This window comes from Hippocampus bargibanti, linkage group LG03, assembly GCF_051943395.1.
Source record: "Hippocampus bargibanti isolate YZ-2025 linkage group LG03, ASM5194339v1, whole genome shotgun sequence".
Classification (NCBI taxonomy): Eukaryota; Metazoa; Chordata; class Actinopteri; order Syngnathiformes; family Syngnathidae; genus Hippocampus; species Hippocampus bargibanti.
This window is the reverse complement of record NC_142736.1, coordinates 32703557-32723414: the sequence shown is the minus strand read 5'-3', so window position 1 is coordinate 32723414 and position 19858 is coordinate 32703557. Positions and strand designations below refer to the sequence as shown.

Genomic DNA, 19858 nt, shown 5'->3' with positions numbered 1-19858 from the left:
AGCCAATATATAGCCAGCCAGACAGCTCATGATAACAAATAGCTAGCTAGCTATATAGCCAGCCAGCTAGATAGCTAATATTTAGCCAGCCACACAGCTAATAGATAGCAAATAGATAGCCAGCTAGGTAGCCAGATAGCCAGTCAGATAGATAGCTAATAGCCAGCTAGATAGCCAGTTTGACAGCTAACTGTATCTTACACAGTGGAATGCAAGTTAATAATAATAGTAATAATAATAATAATAATAATACTGGTATGACCACCACTACTACCACCACTACTGCCACTACTACTACTAGTATTAGTACTAGTACCAGTACTATCACTAGTACTAGTACTTTACAGTCACAGGTTAAGTTTTTTTCTTCGTCACTACACACAAAAAGTACACAACCCGATACATTTCTTGTGAAAATAATTGATTATTTTCCAACATCCACCCAATATTCCTTCACATGTATGGCACAGCGGCGTATAAGGCGCAGGCTTATACGTCAGTGTAAAAAAAAATCAAGGCTTTTCAGTACACCTTATACACTGGAAAAAACAAGGTAAACTGCGCACACATTTTTGACGTGGCTTACGCTTAAAAATATGTGAGCAAAAGTACGACGAAACTCGCAGCGTGGTTTCCAGCCATACTTTTTTTTTCACACGGTGCGCCCGAAGGCTTTCTCGAACATGTCGGATGTCACGTATTTTGTCAGATTCTGTTTGTCTTTCTTTTCACATTTTCACGTAAAGTCTTTTTGTATTTTTATATTTCTTCTTATTTTCTTTACCTGCAGGGTAGCCTGAAAAGCAGCTCTCAGATATCTGCTCAGGAATTCTTGGGAGAACTCAAGTCTGGCGTGATGGATGAACGCCTCTTTGCTTGCCTGGACTCACTACGTGTCTCACTTACCAGCAATCCTGTCAGGTAGCGTTTAACAAAGATAATTAGCTTTTATTAATAATAATAATAATACATTTCATTTCTAAGCGCCTTTCAAAACTCTCGAGGTCACTTTATAGTCATAGGATACGTTTTTCTGTGGGTGGTCTGTGGCAGCCACATGCGCCAGCGTTCACTCAACCCGGAAGTAAATAGTAAGAAGGCGAGCTAGCCAGCCAGCTAGTAGATAGCTAATAGATAACAATGATACGTAACTCATATAGATCGAAAGCTAGCTTGCTCATCATAATAACAATAATATGTAACTCATATAGATAGAAAGCTAGCTAGCGAATAATAATAATAATAATAATAATAATAATAATAATAATAATAATACGTAACTCATATCGATGGAATGCTAGCTAGCTAATAATAATAATAATAATAATAATAATAATAATAATACGTAACTCATATTGATAGAAAGCTAGCTAATAATAATAACAATAACTATAATACGTAACTCATATAGATACAAAGCTAGCTAGCTAATAGTTAGCTAATTATAATAATAGTACGTAACTCATATAGATAAAAAGCTAGCTAGCTAATAGATAGCTAATTATAATAACAATAATACGTAACTCATATAGATAAAAAGCTAGCTAGCTAATAGATAGCTAATTATAATAACAATAATACGTAACTCATCTAGATAGAAAGCTAACTAACTAATAATAATAACAATAATAGGTAACTCATATAGATAGAAAGCTAGCTAGCTAATAATAATAATATTACGTAACTCATATAGATAGAAAGCTAGCTAATAATAATAACATTAACTATAATACGTAACTCATATAGATAGAAAGTTAGCTAGCCAATAGTTAGCTAATTATAATAACAGTACGTAACTCATAGATAAAAAGCCAGCTAGCTAATAGATAGCTAATTATAATAACAATAATACGTAACTCATATAGATAGAAAGCTAGCTGGCTAAGGGCTCACCCGTCGTGCCGCCACCGGGCATGGAGTCGGCCGAAATGATCCCAGGGTAGCAGACGTACAGGCTGTAGCGGTGGTGGTAGTACTAGGCCACGTTTTGCTCATTTTCCCCGATTGTTTTGGTTGTCTATCATCGCTCTGTTGTAATCGCCCGCGTTTGTTCTTGTTTTTTTTTTTCCCCAGCTGGGTGCAGAACTTTGGTCATGAAGGCCTTGGATTGTTACTTGACATTTTGGAGAGGTTGCTGGTCAAAAAACAGTAAGTTTCAGTCAATGAGCGCATTTTTTTTCACTTAGCGTATTTTCCGGTGTGTATAAGGAGCAGCCCCCCCAAAAAAATGACCATGACCATGACCTCTGGCTCAAGTTTCTCTGTGAACCTGAGCAATGCTCAAGTGCTACCGACCTTCTGAATTGCGTTCTTTCCATTTCCGTAGGCAGGAGAGGATGGACAAAAAGAACCAACATAAAGTGGTCCAGTGTCTAAAAGCCTTCATGAACAACAAGGTAAATACAGCAGCCGCCATTTCTCAAGGCTTTTATTTCTTTACATACTCTTATATGAAAAAGGAAAACAAAAATATCATATGAAGGCTGTCCTTCCATTGTTCTATTTCGCTTAACTTCTTTATATTTATTAATTATGAAAAAAAAACCTGATAATTTTATTTGATGAAATATTTTTGCAAGTTAATTTGCAAATTATACAAATGTTCTTTTTGTTTTTTATTTTATTTTTGTCATACCAATTTTGAATGCAATGCTCTGTGACCTACTGTTTTGCTTATCTTCTATTTAATTAAAAACATAATTTTTCTGTATATTTTTTTTGCAAGTCAATTTACACACTACATAAAATGTTACCTATAAATATTAATAATAAATAAACTTAAAATTGATTTTTTTTCTTCATTTTCATATACCCAAAGTATTGAAAATTACTTCATCTCTTAAACGACGCAACATTAGCAACTGAAGAAATGTATTTATTTATCTATGTATTCATGTATTTATTTTTTTAATAATGTATTTATTTATTTAATAATGTATTTATATATTTATGTATTTATTCATTTATGTATTCATTAATTTATTTATTTCCCTATTTATTATTTTTATTATATATATATAATTTTTAATTTATTTATTATTGTATTATTATTATTATTATTATTATATAAAGTTGATGCAAGCGCATTTATATTTGCAAAATGAGACTTTGCCTTGCTTGGTGCAGTCATTCGAAAACAATGTTAATTATGCAGTATTTAATTTGTTGCGCGGCAGCGTTCCAATATTTTTTTTTTTTTTTTTTCTAACCCTCCCAACTATAACAGGTGAGCAGTAATTGGATTGGATTTGCCTTTATAATTATGACTATTATTATTATTATTTTAGGATTATTAGTATTTCTGCTCTTATTATTATTACTAATATTATTTTATGATTATTACTATTTCTGCTATTATTATTATTTTATTATTATTAGTAATATTAGTTTATGATTATTACTATTTTTGCTATTATTATTATTATCATTATTAGTGTTATCATTATTATTAGTGTTATCATTGTTATTAGTGTTATGTTATGATTACTATGTCTGCTCTTATTACACTTTTTTTACCAATGCTTTTTTTAATTTCATCTATGGAAATGATGTAGCCTCAATGATGAAGATATCCCAGAAATCTCTTTGCTTTATTTTAACATGATTTGGATGAAAAAAAAAAAGTACAATATTCAGATGTATGAACGTTATCGCAATATCAAAGTGTCTGTATCGAGACACATTGCACACCTCGAGCTGAGGCAGTTTTAAAGTCATAATGACCATACATTTATGTATTTATTTCATTTTTTTGTGTGCTATCAACCCTTCATGCGCATAAATATGAAACACTTACATCAAAGCGCTGCCATAACAGAGCGAACCAACTGGTCGTGTGAGATTGGTTTCTTACATCTAGCGTGAGCAAAGTGGACTTTATTTCAACCATCATACATACGGGATACAAACATACTAATGAAACAAATTAAAAAATGCTTTTTAATCACGGTAATAATAATAATAATAATACATTAAATTGATCTTTCAAAACTCTCAAGGTCACTTTACAATCACAGGATAAGATTTTCTGTGGGTGAGCAGCCACAGCCACACGCGCCAGCGTTCACTCAACCCGGATGTAACTCAAATAGATAGAAAGCTAACTAGCTCGCAGGCTAATAGATACAGTCATAGTAATGATACGTGTCATTTAGAAGCATCTTTCAAAAGTCTCAAGGTCACTTTACAGTCACACGATACAGTCGCTAATTGATAGCTACCTAGCCAGCTAGATAGCTAGCGATCCAGCTATACAGATAATAGACAGCTAATAGATAGCAAATAAATAGTTAGGTAGCTAGCTAGCTAATAGATACAGTAATAATAATAATACATTTCATTTCTAAGCACCTTTCGAAACTCTCAAGGACACTTTACAGTCACAGGATACAGTCGCTAATGCATAGCTACCTAGCCAGCTAGATAGCTAGCAAGCCAGCTAATGGATAGCAAATAGTTAGGTAGCTAGCTAATGGATACAGTGTTAATAATAATACATTTCATTTATCTTTCAAAACTCTCAAGGTCACTTTACAGTATAGATAAGGTAACAACGACCTTCTACAATCCTGCTCATTTCATTTTGCGTCATCCATTTTGAAAATCATTTAGCGTGTGAATGAAAAGCCTTGTCCACGTGTGCCCGTTTTTTTTATTGCAGTACGGCTTGGATCGAATACTCGGCGAGGAGCGATGCCTCACGTTATTGGCGAGAGCCATCGACCCCGCCCAATCCGCCATGATGACCGACGTGGTCAAACTGCTGTCGGCCATCTGCATCGTCGGCGAAGACAACATGTGTGTAATCCTGTCTTTTGCTTATTATTTACAGTGATACCAACCCCTTGGCTTACGAACTTTTTGCTTGACAAACGTTACATTTATGCCAATTTTACCTTGGCATACGAACTGGTTTTTGCGATACACACGGAGCGCCACAATGAGTGACGTGTCCTTCGCGAATGTGCGCGTTCTCCTAACAAGAAAATGTCAGCCGAATCATTTTTATCCTCTATTCCCCGCCCCCAGTCTACGGTTAAAGCCACGTGATTGGTCAAGAACGCAGCGGTGAGGGGACTGGGGGTTAAATATTAAAGAGACAGGCAGACGACGGAGAGCGAGTGAGAAAATGGATAGAAAACAGTGGAATTTGGACTAGTTTCAACTTTGATCGTTCAAAGGCAGAGTGTAGACTGCAAGGTTAAAATATCCCATCAATCAGGCTCCACAAATAAACCGCACAAACCATCTGTACACTTGGTGCAAAAAGCTATTAACCCAGCTAAACAGATCACAATTGATGAGGAACAAGGTAAAATGATGGCAGAGAAAGCACCTACAAGGGATCATTCCTCACGATGGTGAAAGAAGGAGGTTACGTTCCTCATCAAGGGTTGAATGCTGATGAAGGCGGACACTCCATTCCATCAAGCCATCAACGACCATCACAAAGGTCAATAAAACCACTTTAGTATATAGTACAGTTTATTTATTCAATGATAAAACCATAGCACATTTATTATACATCAAATAAGTTATATTTTGTGTAGTTTTAAGGCTGAGAAAATTAGAAAATAATGTCTTATAGGGACCTGGGAACGGATTATTCTCATTTTAATGGTTTCCTATGGGAAATTAATTTTTGGGATACACACTTTTTCACCTTACACACTCTGTCTGGGAACCAATTAATAAATTCGTAAGCCAAGGTATCACTGTATTATTTCTTGATTTGTTTTTCGAGTGTTGTCATTCATGATTGAGTGACAGAGTTACTATAAGCATCCTTTTGACAAATGTCATCATCTTCACTGTCACGTTTAGTTTGGAGAAGGTCCTTGAAGCCATCACCACCGCCGGGGAATTGCGAGCCATCGACAGATTTCATCCCATCGTGCAAGGACTACGAGATCGCTCGGTGCAACTGCAAGTAAGCGCAAAGATGACACACGCAAAAATGAGGGTCGTCAGTTAGGATTGTAAAAAAAAAAAATGAACTTGTGATTGCCATCCGCTGGTGAATGATGTTATTACCGCTTCAAACGCAAGCATTTTTGGACAGTAAATGATTTGCAAGTGCGGAATCAGGGCGTGCGTCCCTCATCTGGATGTTGGCCTGTCTGCTTAAAAATAACAAATATATAAACAAATAAAAAAAATACATAAATAAATACATGGATGGACGAACGGATTTGGATGGATCGATAGATAGGTGGATAGATAGGATTGGTTAATACCTCGATTAATATATAAATTAATACATATATTCATCAATTAATGCACGGATTACTATATTAATGCATATATTAATTAATTTATTCGTGGATCAATACATATATTGATTGATTGATAAATAAATAAATAAAAATACATGAATAAATAAATAAATACATAAATAAATACAAAGAGGAATAAATACATCGAAAAATACATTCATAAATACATAAATGGATAAATAAATAGATAAATAGATAAACATAGATTAATAGATAAACACACATAGATACACACCTAAATACACGCATCAATACAAAATTACATAAATAAACAAATACAAAAATAAAAAAATAATTACATAAATGGATGGATGGTTAGGTACATAAATAAATAAATACATAAATACATAGAAGAATAAATAAATAGAGAAATACATTGATAAATAGATAAATAAATAGATACATGGATACATAAATAGATACATAGATACATAATTAGATAAAAAACATAGAAAATAAATTGATAAATGCATAGATAAGTACATAAATAAATAAACACAAACAAATACATAAACACAAAAACACGTCAACAAATAAATACATACATAAATAATAAATAAATAAATAAATAACCAGACAATTCTGAATATCAAATGATTTTAAATGTATAGCAAGTATTTCCAAAAAAAATCCCTTTTTCTGGGATGAGCATTTTTCATTTGACTGGCGGATTGTTTTAGTCCGCAGTGCCGCAACTCAACTTAGGGGGCAGTGAAAAACCAGCCATCGGATTTTCCCCTCGGATTGACGTTTGCTTTTATGTCTCCAGTTGTCGCATCAATATTCAAATCACCTTGGCCAGTTGGAAGCGGCAGAAAATAGACATGCATTAGTCATGTGACTTTTGCTTCCTGGCGATGGAGCTCATTTCGGATGCTCATCAGTTGCTGGAAGAAGGATTCCATTTCTTTATTTTCTTACTGTCGTGACACCACGTGGAACCCGCAATTCAAACCTGGCCCCCATGGCCTCCTTACACACACATAAATTGACACATATTTCATGATGGGTTCAAAGTGGTCGTTTGTTTGGATGAGAAATATTCCCACAGCATTTTAAATGCGTCTCATCTTGTCTTCCTAAAAAAACGTCTCAAATCGTCCTGCAAACTGAATCATTTCGCAACCACCATCATTCCGGGTTTTGGCACCAATAATGATGGGTTAAAAGTGACCGTTCGTTCCTGGTTCATCGCTTTTAAAGGACAACCGACGTCACTTTTTTAACTGACACCAGAAAAACGTTTGATAGCATCTAAAATACCCAAAAGTAAGATATTTTTAGTCAAATGCAAAACACCAATAAGAAACACTTCAAGTGTCCAAAATCTGCAAAAAATGGAGCTGCGAATTCAGAAAGTCCCGCCCCCAGTTCGTGACATCACAGCAAGACGTCTTGCATCGCTGGAGAATCAAAATAACGGCTTCAGATTCGGAGAATATGCTTTCTTATTACACATCCACTTATGAATATGATTCAAATAGTTCTGAAGAGGAAAGCATACACGTTTGCAATCAATAATTTATTCCGTATCATTTTGAGGCAAACGGGCGGGGTGGGGGGGATGTCACACCCAAAAAATGGCGACCAGCTCCCGTGAGGAATGAATCAGCCCGTTTCCACAGGCTGATAAATTCCTTCCATGGAGCTTGGACACCCTCTCCGTGCGGCTTTTGGGTGCAATACAAGGTTTTCAGACCAATAAGTACAGCAAAATACATTGACGTGATGGAAGGACTGCTACAATGTGTCTTTTTTTTTTTTGGTCAGGGGCGTTCCTTTAGTGACGTCACGTACGGACTCGTCACCAACTCAAAAACAAGCCTTCCTGAATATTCAGCGCGAGTTTTAAAACGTAAAATATAGCTATATGCGGTGGAATGTTTGTAAAATGCGCTCAGTAGAAGTCATTTGAAGCCATTTTACAAATGATGGACGCAACTTGTCCGCAGACGTCGGTTGTCCTGTAAAGATGTTGGTATAGCGAATCACCCCAACATTTCATATTTCAGGTGGCCTGCATGCAGCTCATCAATGCGTTGGTAACGTCACCCGACGAGCTGGACTTGCGGCTTCACATCAGGAATGAATTTATCCGATGCGGCCTGAAAAGCATTTTACCCGTAAGAGCGATGAAGCTAACGTGGTTTTATCTCCTTGCGCTGGTCTTGACTTTGTGTTCTTTTTTTTAATTTTATTTTTCCTCAATAACGATAGCAACTGTCATCTTTGAGGAATGACGCCCTTGACATTCAGCTAAAGGTATTTGAGGAGCACAGAGAAGAGGACATGATGGAATTTTCTCACAGGCTGGAGGACATCAAAAGCGAGTTGGAATATCCTTGATATTGTTTACCTCATTCAGTGACTCGACGCTTCGAGTCAATGGTAATACAGTGATACCTCGGTTTACGAACCCCTTGGCTTACGAACTTTTCGGTTTACGAACGTTAAATTGATTTTACCTTGGCATACAAACTATTTTTCGGAATACACACAATGAGTGATGTGTCATTCGCAAACGAACCCGTTCTCCTAACAAGAAAATGGCAGCCGACTCGAGAGTGAGAAAATTGATAGAAAACAGTGACATTTGGACTCGTTTCAACTTAATAGTTCAAAGGCGGTGTGGACTGCAAGGTTAAAATATCCCATTCATCAGGCTCCACAAATAACCCGTACACGCCATCTGGACACTTGACGCAAAAAGCGATCAACCCAACAATTGATGAGGAACAAGGTAAAATGATGGCAGAGAAAGCACCGACAAGGGATCATTCCTCAGGATGGTGAAAGAAGAAGGCTACGTTCCTCATCAAGTGTTTAAATGCTGATGAAAGCGGCCACTCCATTCCTTCAAGCCATTAACAACCATCACAAAGGTCAATTAAAATACTTTATTGTACAGTTTATTTCTTTATAATACCATAGCACATTTATTACACATAAAATAAGGTATGTTTTGTGTAGTTTTAAGTCTTAGAAAAGTAGACAATTATGTTTTATGGGGACCTGGGAACGGATTATTCTCATTTTAATGGTTTCCTATGGGAAATTATTTTTCGGGATACACACTTTTCGCCTTACACACTCTGTCTGGGAACCAATTAAGTTCGTAAGCCAAGGTATCACACACACCCAAGGTCAAATCCTTCTGAATCCATATTTAGATGATACAAAGTGTGACGCTCTTTGAATACATTCATCGAAAGATACCAATGTGTATTGATTTATTTCAATGTAGTCATTTTTTTTTTATTAGTATCAATGACAAAAAAACAGACCACCATTAATGTGCGAGTCGTTGCCTTGACTCTTTTTTACTGATGCAGGGGACGTTTTCAATATTTTGCTGAATATGGTGAAGGACAGCAGCGCCGAAAACTATTTCATCTCCATATTGCAGCACTTGGTCCTCATTCGCAATGACTACTTTGTCAGGTTTGTCGACAAACGGTTGGGAAATGATCTCGCATTATTTATTGACGGATTTATTGCTCGCTTACCGCACATAATGTGGCGCCTTAGATAAATACAGTAGGTGGATGGACGGATGGATAGACAGCTTGAGAGGGAAAGGTAGACAGATAGATAGATAGATTACTAAATATGTAAATACATAGAAGAATAAATAGATAGATAAATCGCTAAATACTGCCGATAGATCAATCAATAGATACTGTAACTAGATGAATAAATAGGGCAATAAATAAATACAATAGATGAATAAATAAATCATAGATATTGAGATAAATAAATATATGAAAACATACATTAATACCTTGATCTATAGATAGATAAATAAATATATAAATGAATAGATAGACCAATAAATACGTAGCTAAATACACAAATAAATAAAAAGGTGAGTAAATAGATAAATAAATAAATAAATTGAATAGTTACTGTAACTAGATGAATAAATACATAAAGAGATTAATAGATAAATATATAAATAAATGCATAGATACTGTAGGTCACAGGTGTCAAAGTCAAGGCCCGCGGGCCAAATCCGGCCTGCCACATCATTTTTTTCGGCCCGCGAAAGCAAATCAAACTTGTTAAATTCCATGATGATTGCTAAAATCTGAGCCAAAATTTCATATTTTTGGATGTCAATCACAATAAAAGTCATTATTCTTGACTTCAGATTTGAAAACACGTTATTTATTAATTTGCTGTATGCTCTATATGTAATATTTGAAGGGATTTAAACATTCTAATGGGTTCCCCAAATTCATAACGGCCCTCGAGAGGAAACCATAACTACAATGTGGCCGGCGGCAAAAAATGACTTTGACACCGCTGCTGTAGGTGAATAAATAAATATGTAAATAAATAAAAAAATGAAATATAGATATTAAATATATGAATAAATAAATACATTGATGCATACATCCATACATACTTACATACATACTTACATACATACATACATACATACATACATACATACATACATACATACATACATACAAACATACATACATCCATACATACATACATGCATACATAGGTTAGTCAATGAATACATGAATAGATAACTAAATCATTAAATAAATAGATAATTATATACATTAGTAAATAAATCAATACATAAATAGATAGACATGAATAGATAAATAAATTATTAGCTAAATTCATAAATACATAAATAAATATATATAATAAATGAATACATAAATGATAACTAGATCATTAAATAATAGATAATTAGATACATAAATAAAGCAATCAATAAATAAATAGATATACAGAAAAATAACTACATAAACAACATGACGTGGGGCACAAAGAAAGACAAATAAAAAGTTTCTGACAATTGCTCGCTGGTAGCCTGTAAATGCTGCCTGTTTTTCTTTATTATTATTATTATTATTTTATTTTTTTGGGTGGGGGGGGGTCTTGCGATGCCCATGTGTGCCTTAAAGGCTTTGAACGGCGTCAAAGTAACACAGAGAAAACGCTGCTTCTTTCATCTGGTCGCAATTGAGCTTCCACGGCTCAAGAGTATCTATGTATCTATGTATAACACACCCCCCCGCCATCTTCTTTTATGGCACTTTTCAAAGTCTTTGCTCGGATTTGCCTCAACCCGCAGCTGTGTGTGTGTGTGTGTGTGTGTGTGTGTGTGTGTGTGTGTGTGTGTGTGTGTGTGTGTGTGTGTGTGTGTGTGTGTGTGAGCCTTCCTTCTTCATCAAAGTTGACTCCCATCAAAAGACGCAGCAACCACAAACAACAATTGCCACTTCTTTATTATGTTTGTTTGTTGTGTTTTTTTTATATACAGTAAAGTCTCGTTATATCAATATTTTCGGGAGTCAGAAAAAATGTCGATATAACCGGACTATCTATATCCGATCCTGCGCGCATGCAATTTTCTCCTTGAGTTCATAGAAATAGTATCGTAATAAGCAGTACTATCGATATAACGAGACTTTACTGTATTTTTTTTACAGTCATTTGTAACTTTTTATGATTATTTTTTAAACATGGCTGACACTAATCCAGCACAATTTTAATAATAATAATACATTGTATTTATAAGTGCCTTTCAAAACTCTCAAGGTCACTTTACGGTCACATGGCAATTTTTTTTCTAGATTAAAAAAAAAAAGGCACTCTACATTATATTTTCAATTCCCGAATAAATTCTTGAATGGCAGTGTAATGAGTTCAAGTTGAATCTTTGAAAAGCAGGTGAGTTGAGGCGCTACTTTTTTGTCGCCGCCATCTTGTGGCACGGCTAAATGACTTGCAATCAACATTTTAGCGTCTATTATCATTATGATGATCATATTTTTTGTCACTTCTCGTCTTCACTTGGCGTCACATTCAGGACTCAGTACTTCAAGATCATTGAGGAATGCGTGTCCCAAATCGTCCTGCATCGTAGCGGAAGCGATCCAGACTTTGGTTATCGCAAACGTCTCGACGTGGATTTCAGCCACCTTATCGGCAAGTCACCTTCTCACTGGAGACGTTTTGCTAACTGGGACTTTGTCTGCGTTTTACTTTCTTTTTATTCATTGTTTTCTTTGTGTGTGTTTTTTTTTTTAGAGGTGAGCGTCGATAAGGCTCGATTTGAGGAATATGAGCAAAGAGCTTCGGAACTGGAAGAAAAGGCAAGTGTTAACCGTGTAGAAATAGTCCCTGCTAGCGCCTCCGTAGAAATGAATGGGGGAGAGCTCCCACTGGCGGTCGAATGCGGAATTGTGCGTATCGAGATATTTTTTTTTTAAATTATTATTTTCTTGATAATAATAATAATAATACATTGAATTCATGAGCGCCTTTCAAAAGTCTCAAGGTCTCTTTCCAGTCACAGGATACGTTTTTCTGTGGGTCAACTCAAATAGATTAGACAAAAAGATAGAAAGCTCGCTAGCAAGCCAATAGATAGCTAATAGCTAGCCAGCTAGATAGCTAGCTAGCCAACTAGATAGCTAGCTAGCTAGTAAATAATATGACAATAGAAAGACAGTTTTGTTATCGATCTCATCATATGTGAAAGTTCACGTGTGAGTGTGTAGGTGTGTTTTATTTTAATTAATTTCTTTTTTTAACCGCATCATTTTGGTGCGACTCATCATTATTTGTTAATTTATTGTTCCTTACGTCCAGCCCGTTTTAACATTTAATTTATTGTTATTTTTGTGGTATTCAGTATATGAGTCTGACAGAAGCTGCAATTTCTATTTAAATACTATGACCATTGTTTTTAATGTAAATTAATATAGTTAAAGCACGGGTGACATGATTGAACTCGGTGGCGTATTCGATATGGGAGCGAACAGGCTAACGAGCTAACGTGCCCACTCTGAAACGATTGATTCCTCAACCTTGAAATATATGCAAAAAAAACAAAAGCAGGTTGAGGAATAATTTGTGTATTTCAATTTTTATAGCTTGACGATGAGTTTTTAAAGCGACAAGAGGCCCAAGCTCAACTGGTTAAAGGTGAAGAAAAGCTCGCCGAGCTTCAAGCCGAGTTGCAGGCCTTCAAGTCTCAGGTATTGCATTGCACTTGCTCTTTTCACTTGGTTTAGATGCCTTAGCTTAGCGGATCAAACCTTGAGCGAAAAAGTTCTTCCACTGGCATCATTGCTTTTTTTCTTTCAATATGCATTATTTTTTTATTTATTTTTTCATCCATCTATTTATTCATGTAGTTTTTCATCCATTAATGAATGAATTAATGTATTTATTTATTTATGGATTTATTTATTGCGACATGAATTTCTTTACAGCATTTATCTAGCTAGCGATCCACTTATTTAGTTATTTATTTAGTTTATTCATTCACCAGGGATTAATCGATTAATATTTCTTCTTATTATTGACTTATAAAAGTAATTAATTAACTAAAAATACCTATCTTTTTAAAATTAATTAATTGATCATTTTTTGAAAAGAAAACATTTTAATTGATTAATTAATTAAAAGTATTTAAGAAAATACAAAATTAATTAATTAGGAAATAATCAATTCAGCAATTATTAAATATTTATTAATTCATGCATGTAATGCTTTTTGTAATTTATTCATCCATTAATGAATTACTGTATTTATTTATTTATGCATTTACTTATTGGTACATGTATTTCTTTACCGTAGTTATCTGTCTATCCACTTAATAATAATAAATAATACATTACATTTTATATCAAGCGCCTTTCAAAGCTCTCAAGGACACTTTACAGTCACAGACAATCATAGGTACGATCATCAATCATTTAGTTATTTATTTAGTTATTTTTTCATTCACCCAGGGATTAATCGATAACTATTTTTATTGTTATTTGATTGTAAAATTAATTAATTAAAAATACATATCTTTTTAAAATTATTTAATTGTTCAATTTTGAAAATAAAATATTTTAATTGATTAATTAATTAAAATATTTAATAAAATACACCATTAATTAATTAACTCTGTACTTAAATAATTAATTCACCAAATATTAAATATTTATGTATATGTATTTCATTACATTATTTATGTATCTATCCACTTATTTAGTTATTAATGTAGTTATTTATTCATTCAACCTGGGATTAATCGATTAATATTTTTATTATTACAGTAAAGTCTCGTTATATCGATATTCAAGGGAGTCCGAAAAAATATCGATATAACCGGGACTATCGATATATCCGACCCTGTTTGCATGTAATTTTCTCCGTGCGTCCATAGAAATAGTATCAATATAACCGGGACTATCGATATATCCGATATCGATATAACGAGACTTTACTGTAATTGCTTTATCCACGCTGTCGCCGGCTGGCTGCTTTTCGTTGATCCAAATTAACAGAAATTAGTCAACCTCTTCTATTGCCCCGGACCGTTGCTTTGACAGCACGGAAACACCTTTAGCTACACACGCAACTTAAAGCATATTGGTACTGGGCTGTTAAATCAGACAAGCGCACACCTCGTTCGTGATTTTCAATGATCTCCTTCTTCTCCTCTACTGTAATTTTGTTTTGTGTCTTCTTCGGCTGAATACGAGCCTGTGGTGGGGTCTTTTTCGGTCCCATAACGGCAAAAGTATATGTAAAAAATTCGTGAAGACGATCGACGTGTGCACTCAGTGAAAGGGGGTGTGGAAAGGTAGGTCGGCTGGGGCGCTATTCGGTCGTGTGCTTTGGTGTTCTTCCGCCGAAGATCGCTCCGCCAGCCATGGTGGGGCGGCGCTCCATGTGTATCCCGAAAAGTAGTGCGTATTCCAAGGTTTAAAAGGTGTTCGTAAACCGAGGCCCCATTGTACAGGAGCTGCTGTAAAGGCAGCCACTGTCGTGGCGCCATCTTGAAGTCAAAACACCAACAAAAAGAAACTGGCGAATTTAATGTTCTGAAGGTGAAAAGCTTGTTAGCTAAAGCGTTGGTAAACCGAGGTATCACTGAACTTGTCCAATCAAGATGATTGTGATTGTGATGTATCTAGAATGGAGTTCTACCAAGGCTTGCGTCATCTGGCGGTGACGTTCCGCAGTCTTCGCTACCGAGCGGCTCTTCATCATCGACGTTGCCAGTTCCTCCTCCTCCCCCGCCGCCGCCACCTCCACCTCCGCCATTACCCGGTTGCCCGGCACCCCCTCCTCCTCCATTCGGAGCGCCTCCTTTACCCCCGTTGGGATTTGGATGCGGTCCGGGTTTGTCCGCTTGCCTGGCGCTGCCTTATGGCCTCAAACCCAAGAAGGAATTCAAACCGGAGAATTCCACCAAGCGCCTGAATTGGTCCAAGGTAGGTCCACGTGGCGAAAACATGCTGAGATATAAACGGAGCTCTATTTTTAGACGTGTTGTACAAAGTTATTTGATTTTTACTGATTTTTCCAAACAAATGTATATCCAGGGATACCTTGGCTTACGAACTTAATTGGTTCCCAGAGTGTGTAAAGCGAAAAGTGTGTATCCCAAAAATTAATTTCCCATAGGAAACCATTAAAATAAGAATAATCTGTTCCCAGGTCCCCATAAAACATCATTTTATACTAAATAAGCCTTAAAACTACACAAAACATATGTTATTTTATGTATAATAAATGTGCTATGGTATTGTAATGAAATAAATAAAATGTACTGTAAAGTTGTTTTATTGACCTTTGTGATGGCCGTTGATGGCTTGATGGAATGGAGTGTCCGCTTTCATCAGCATTAAACACTTGATGAGGAACGTCGCCTTCTTCTTTCACCATCTTGAGGAATGATCCCTTGAAAGCTTCGGCGGCTTTATCGTTAGAACTGGCTCCTTCACCATGACGAATGACACTGTAAATCCCTGTACGACGCTTAAAGTTCTCGAACCATCCGTGGCTAGCCTTGAAATCATCAATGGATGACGAACTTCCAGGTTGACTCTTGACGATATCCGAGTGAAGTTGCCGTGCTTTCTCTGCCATAATTTTACCTAGTTCCTCATCCATTGTGTTCCATTTAGCTGGGTTGATAGCTTTTTGCATCAAGTGTACAGATGGCTTATGCGGGTTATTTGTGGAGCCTGATCGATGGGATATTTTAACCTTGCAGTCTACACTCTGCCTTTGAACTATCAAAGTTGAAACGAGTCCAAATTTCACAGTTTTTTTTATCCATTTTCTCTCTGTCGGCTGCCTGTCTCTTTAATGTTTAACCCACCTCCCATTGCTGCGTTCTTGACCAATCACGTGGCTTTAACCGAAGACTGTGGGCGGGGAATAGATGACAAAAAAAATGAGTTGGCTGCCATTTTCTTGTTAGGAGAACGGGCTCGTTCGCGAACGACACATCACTCGTTGTGGCGCTCTGTGTGTATCCCGAAAAATAGTTTGTGTGCTAAGGTTGAATTTTCATCAATGTAACGTTCGTAAACCGAAAAGATCGTAAGCCAAGGAGTTTGTTAACCGAGGTATCGCTGTATACTGTATTTTCATGACAAGGACAAACGGTTCTTTGTAAATCACCCCAAAAACTTTAATCCCATGTGACAAAGTTAATTGCAGCCTTCATCGCACCCTCCCTAAATGTTGCTTTTGAATTTCAAGCATATGTTTTTAGTTTGCGGAACATCTGTACATACGGACAGCTGACATTAAATAATTGATCACGCTCCAAACTAACAGCATTTGCGCTGTGAGCCGATATGGCCCCCGTGGGGAACAACATCAGTGGAGGTGCCACTCGCTGGGATGGAACGCAGGCATGCCATCATCTGTTATTTTCAACAATTGCCATCTTCGCACACAAGCTTGTTGTTCGGGCCTCAGAAGGAAAGAAAAAAAACAAGTGTTGCTGCCAATAAATTTCAGGGACAAATTGAAGAGAGGAGACAAAATGGGGGGCGGCAGTGAAATCAACTGAAACTTTTAGTGACTCGTTTTATCAAGACTGGAGCTCGTGCGATCAATACACGGGAGAGTGTTTTAAACCGGTAATCGAGTGTACGGCCTTTTCAACTCAGACGACGTGCAAAAACGTGTCCACTCCAACATTTTGTCATTTTCACTCAAATTGGAGGACCCACCAAATATTGTTTTTTGGACTACATAAACATTCAGTACAGCGTTCGATAAGTTAGTCTCTTCTTTCATCCCCCCCAAAAAAAAAAGTTAATTCCTAAATTATATGAGTATGGAGCAATGTTGCCTCTAAGCTGCGCGCATGCGCAATCGCGCATTGCTTGCACATACTCAGGGCACAAGAACATCTATGCAGCGCACAAAATAAAGGGTTTTGGCTTGGAAAAAAAGGGAAATGCCGCCCGCTTTTGGGAGGGAAAAACATTGCCAGATGCCATGGCCAACGCTTTATCGGCACCCAAACAAAAAAACAAGACCCAAACTATTTCGGGAATGGCGCTTTACGTCATAAACATTGAATGAACCATTGAAACCTTAGAGTCTTTGCTTTTATCAGAAAAAATACTTAATTCCTAAATGATATTGGTCTGGAGTTATATGACTTTTAAATGAGGGCAGCTAGCTATCCAAAATACGATGCAATACATACACATATTGGTTTATATGGCACTTTCACAACAGCTGAAGCTGGAACAAAGCATTAGCGTGAGAAAAAAGGGGAAATGCTACCCCCGTGTGGGACGGGAAAAACATTGCCAGAGGTCTGGCCAACGCTTTATCGGCCCCCGAAAAAACCTATTTCGGGAATGACGCTCCACGTCATGCTTTTCAATTCCCGAATAAATTTGTGAATGGCAGGGAATGAGTTAATGTCCCTGATTTTTGTCAATAGAAAAACAATGACGTCTCACGTGATTTTGTGTCATTTTGTCTTCTATCCAGATCAATCCCCAAGAAATGTCGGAAGGCTGTTTCTGGGTGCTCGCCAACGACGACCAATATGCCAAGCCTGATTTGCTCAGCAGAGTTGCTCTCACGTTTGGTTCACAAAGAGCAGGTCAGACATTTTGTTTTGGATTAATCATTGATAATAATCATAATCATACATTTCATTTATAAACGCCTTTCAAAACTCTCAAGGTCACTTTACAGTCACAGGATTCGTTTTTCTGTGGGTGAGCAGCGGCAGCGTTCACTCAACCAGGAATAACTCAAATAGATAGAAAGTTAGCTAATAGATACCGAGCTAGCTAGCTAATAGATAGCAAATATATATACAGTAAAGTCTCGTTATATCGATATCGGATATATCGATAGTCCCGGTTATATCGATATTTTTTCGGACTCCCTTGAATATCGATATAACGAGACTTTACTGTATAGCCAGCCGCTACATTAAACTTATTTGGCGAGAAGGCATCAAAATTGGGAGTCGCTCATTTTTGGGTGAAATTCATAGGAATTTATAATAATAATAATGATAATAATAACATTTTTGAGCCACCCTCATTTCAAGAGCTTGAAATGAGGGCGGCTGTCTAAAATACAATGCAATACATACATATTGGTTTATACAGTGCTTTAACAACAGCTGAAGCTGTTTCAAAGCCATCAACAACCATCACAAGGGCCAATAAAAGGACTTTATTATACTGTACAGTTTATTTCTTTAATTATAATACCATAGCACATTTATTATACATAAAATAAGGAATATTTTGTGTAGTTTTAAGGCTTATTTAGTAGAAAATGATGTTTTATTCTCATTTTAATGGTTTCCTATGGGAAATTAATTTTTGGGATAGACACTTTTCGCCTTACACACTCTGTCTGGGAAGCAATTAAGTTTGTAAGCCAAGGTAAAACGGTACTTTTTTTGTTTGGGAAATTACCCAAACCTTCCCGGCACAATGGGAACTTGATCTGAGCGCGATCCTTTTCGCATCTTTGCGGATTTTGCGAAAAGCGCTTCCCTCAATTGATTGCTTGTTTTGTATTGCATGGCGCGGTTTTACATTTGGGAAAGAATACATCAACTATTTCCAGTCTTCCAGATGGTTTGAGGCCACGTGGGTTGTTTTCTTCTTGTTTTCTTGCCATCCCACTGGTGCTTGTAAGCTCAGCACGCCTGCTTCATTCAGCTGTCGCAGAGACTTGCGAGCGCTAGGCTGCTAGCGCGTGTGTTTGTTGGACGGCGATGGCGCTTTTAGCGTCTCATTTAAGAACAACATCTGGATTGCCATCAAACATTTAGAGCGACACCATATGAGACAGTTTTTGCTCATCAAAATTTCATTGAGGTACTTGTCCTTTTAGGACATTGGGGTCCCGCCTGCTGTTGACTTCGACCCGGGATTTTTTAGCATAAAGCGGGCCGATTATGCATAAAAAGAATAAAAAATACAAATCACAGTACAGTGATACCTCCGCTGACGAACGCTTCAGCTAACAAACATATCGACTCACGAACATTAAATTCGCCAGAAGATAACCTTGGCTGGCGAACTATTTTTCGGCGGACGAACCAAACCACACGGCAGTTGAACAGCGCGACCGACGGTGGCTGCCGGACTGGTTTTCCCCACCCAATTTCTTTGAGTGCAGACGTGGTTTGTTATCGTATGTTGTACTTTTGCTATTATGGGACAGAAAAAGACCCCACCACAGGCTAGTGTTAAGCTAAAGAAGACACAAAAGAAAATGACGTTCGAGCAGAAGGAGATCATCGAAAAAACATC

At 36.6% G+C, this 19858-nt stretch overlaps 1 protein-coding gene across 1 annotated transcript in view; it reads left to right on the top strand.

Moving 5' to 3' along the window:
• The window catches only part of diaph3 (diaphanous related formin 3), a 106111-nt gene that overhangs the window by 8089 nt on the left and 78164 nt on the right, over positions 1-19858 (top strand). The window contains exons 6-18 of the mRNA XM_088993125.1: positions 791-921; positions 2074-2148; positions 2327-2396; positions 4661-4797; positions 5824-5929; positions 8288-8398; positions 8493-8611; positions 9600-9716; positions 12115-12233; positions 12336-12400; positions 13184-13288; positions 15227-15526; positions 18063-18177. Of these exons, the coding sequence (XP_088849251.1) occupies positions 791-921; positions 2074-2148; positions 2327-2396; positions 4661-4797; positions 5824-5929; positions 8288-8398; positions 8493-8611; positions 9600-9716; positions 12115-12233; positions 12336-12400; positions 13184-13288; positions 15227-15526; positions 18063-18177 (1570 nt within the window). The remainder of the gene's footprint in view (positions 1-790; positions 922-2073; positions 2149-2326; positions 2397-4660; positions 4798-5823; positions 5930-8287; positions 8399-8492; positions 8612-9599; positions 9717-12114; positions 12234-12335; positions 12401-13183; positions 13289-15226; positions 15527-18062; positions 18178-19858) is intronic.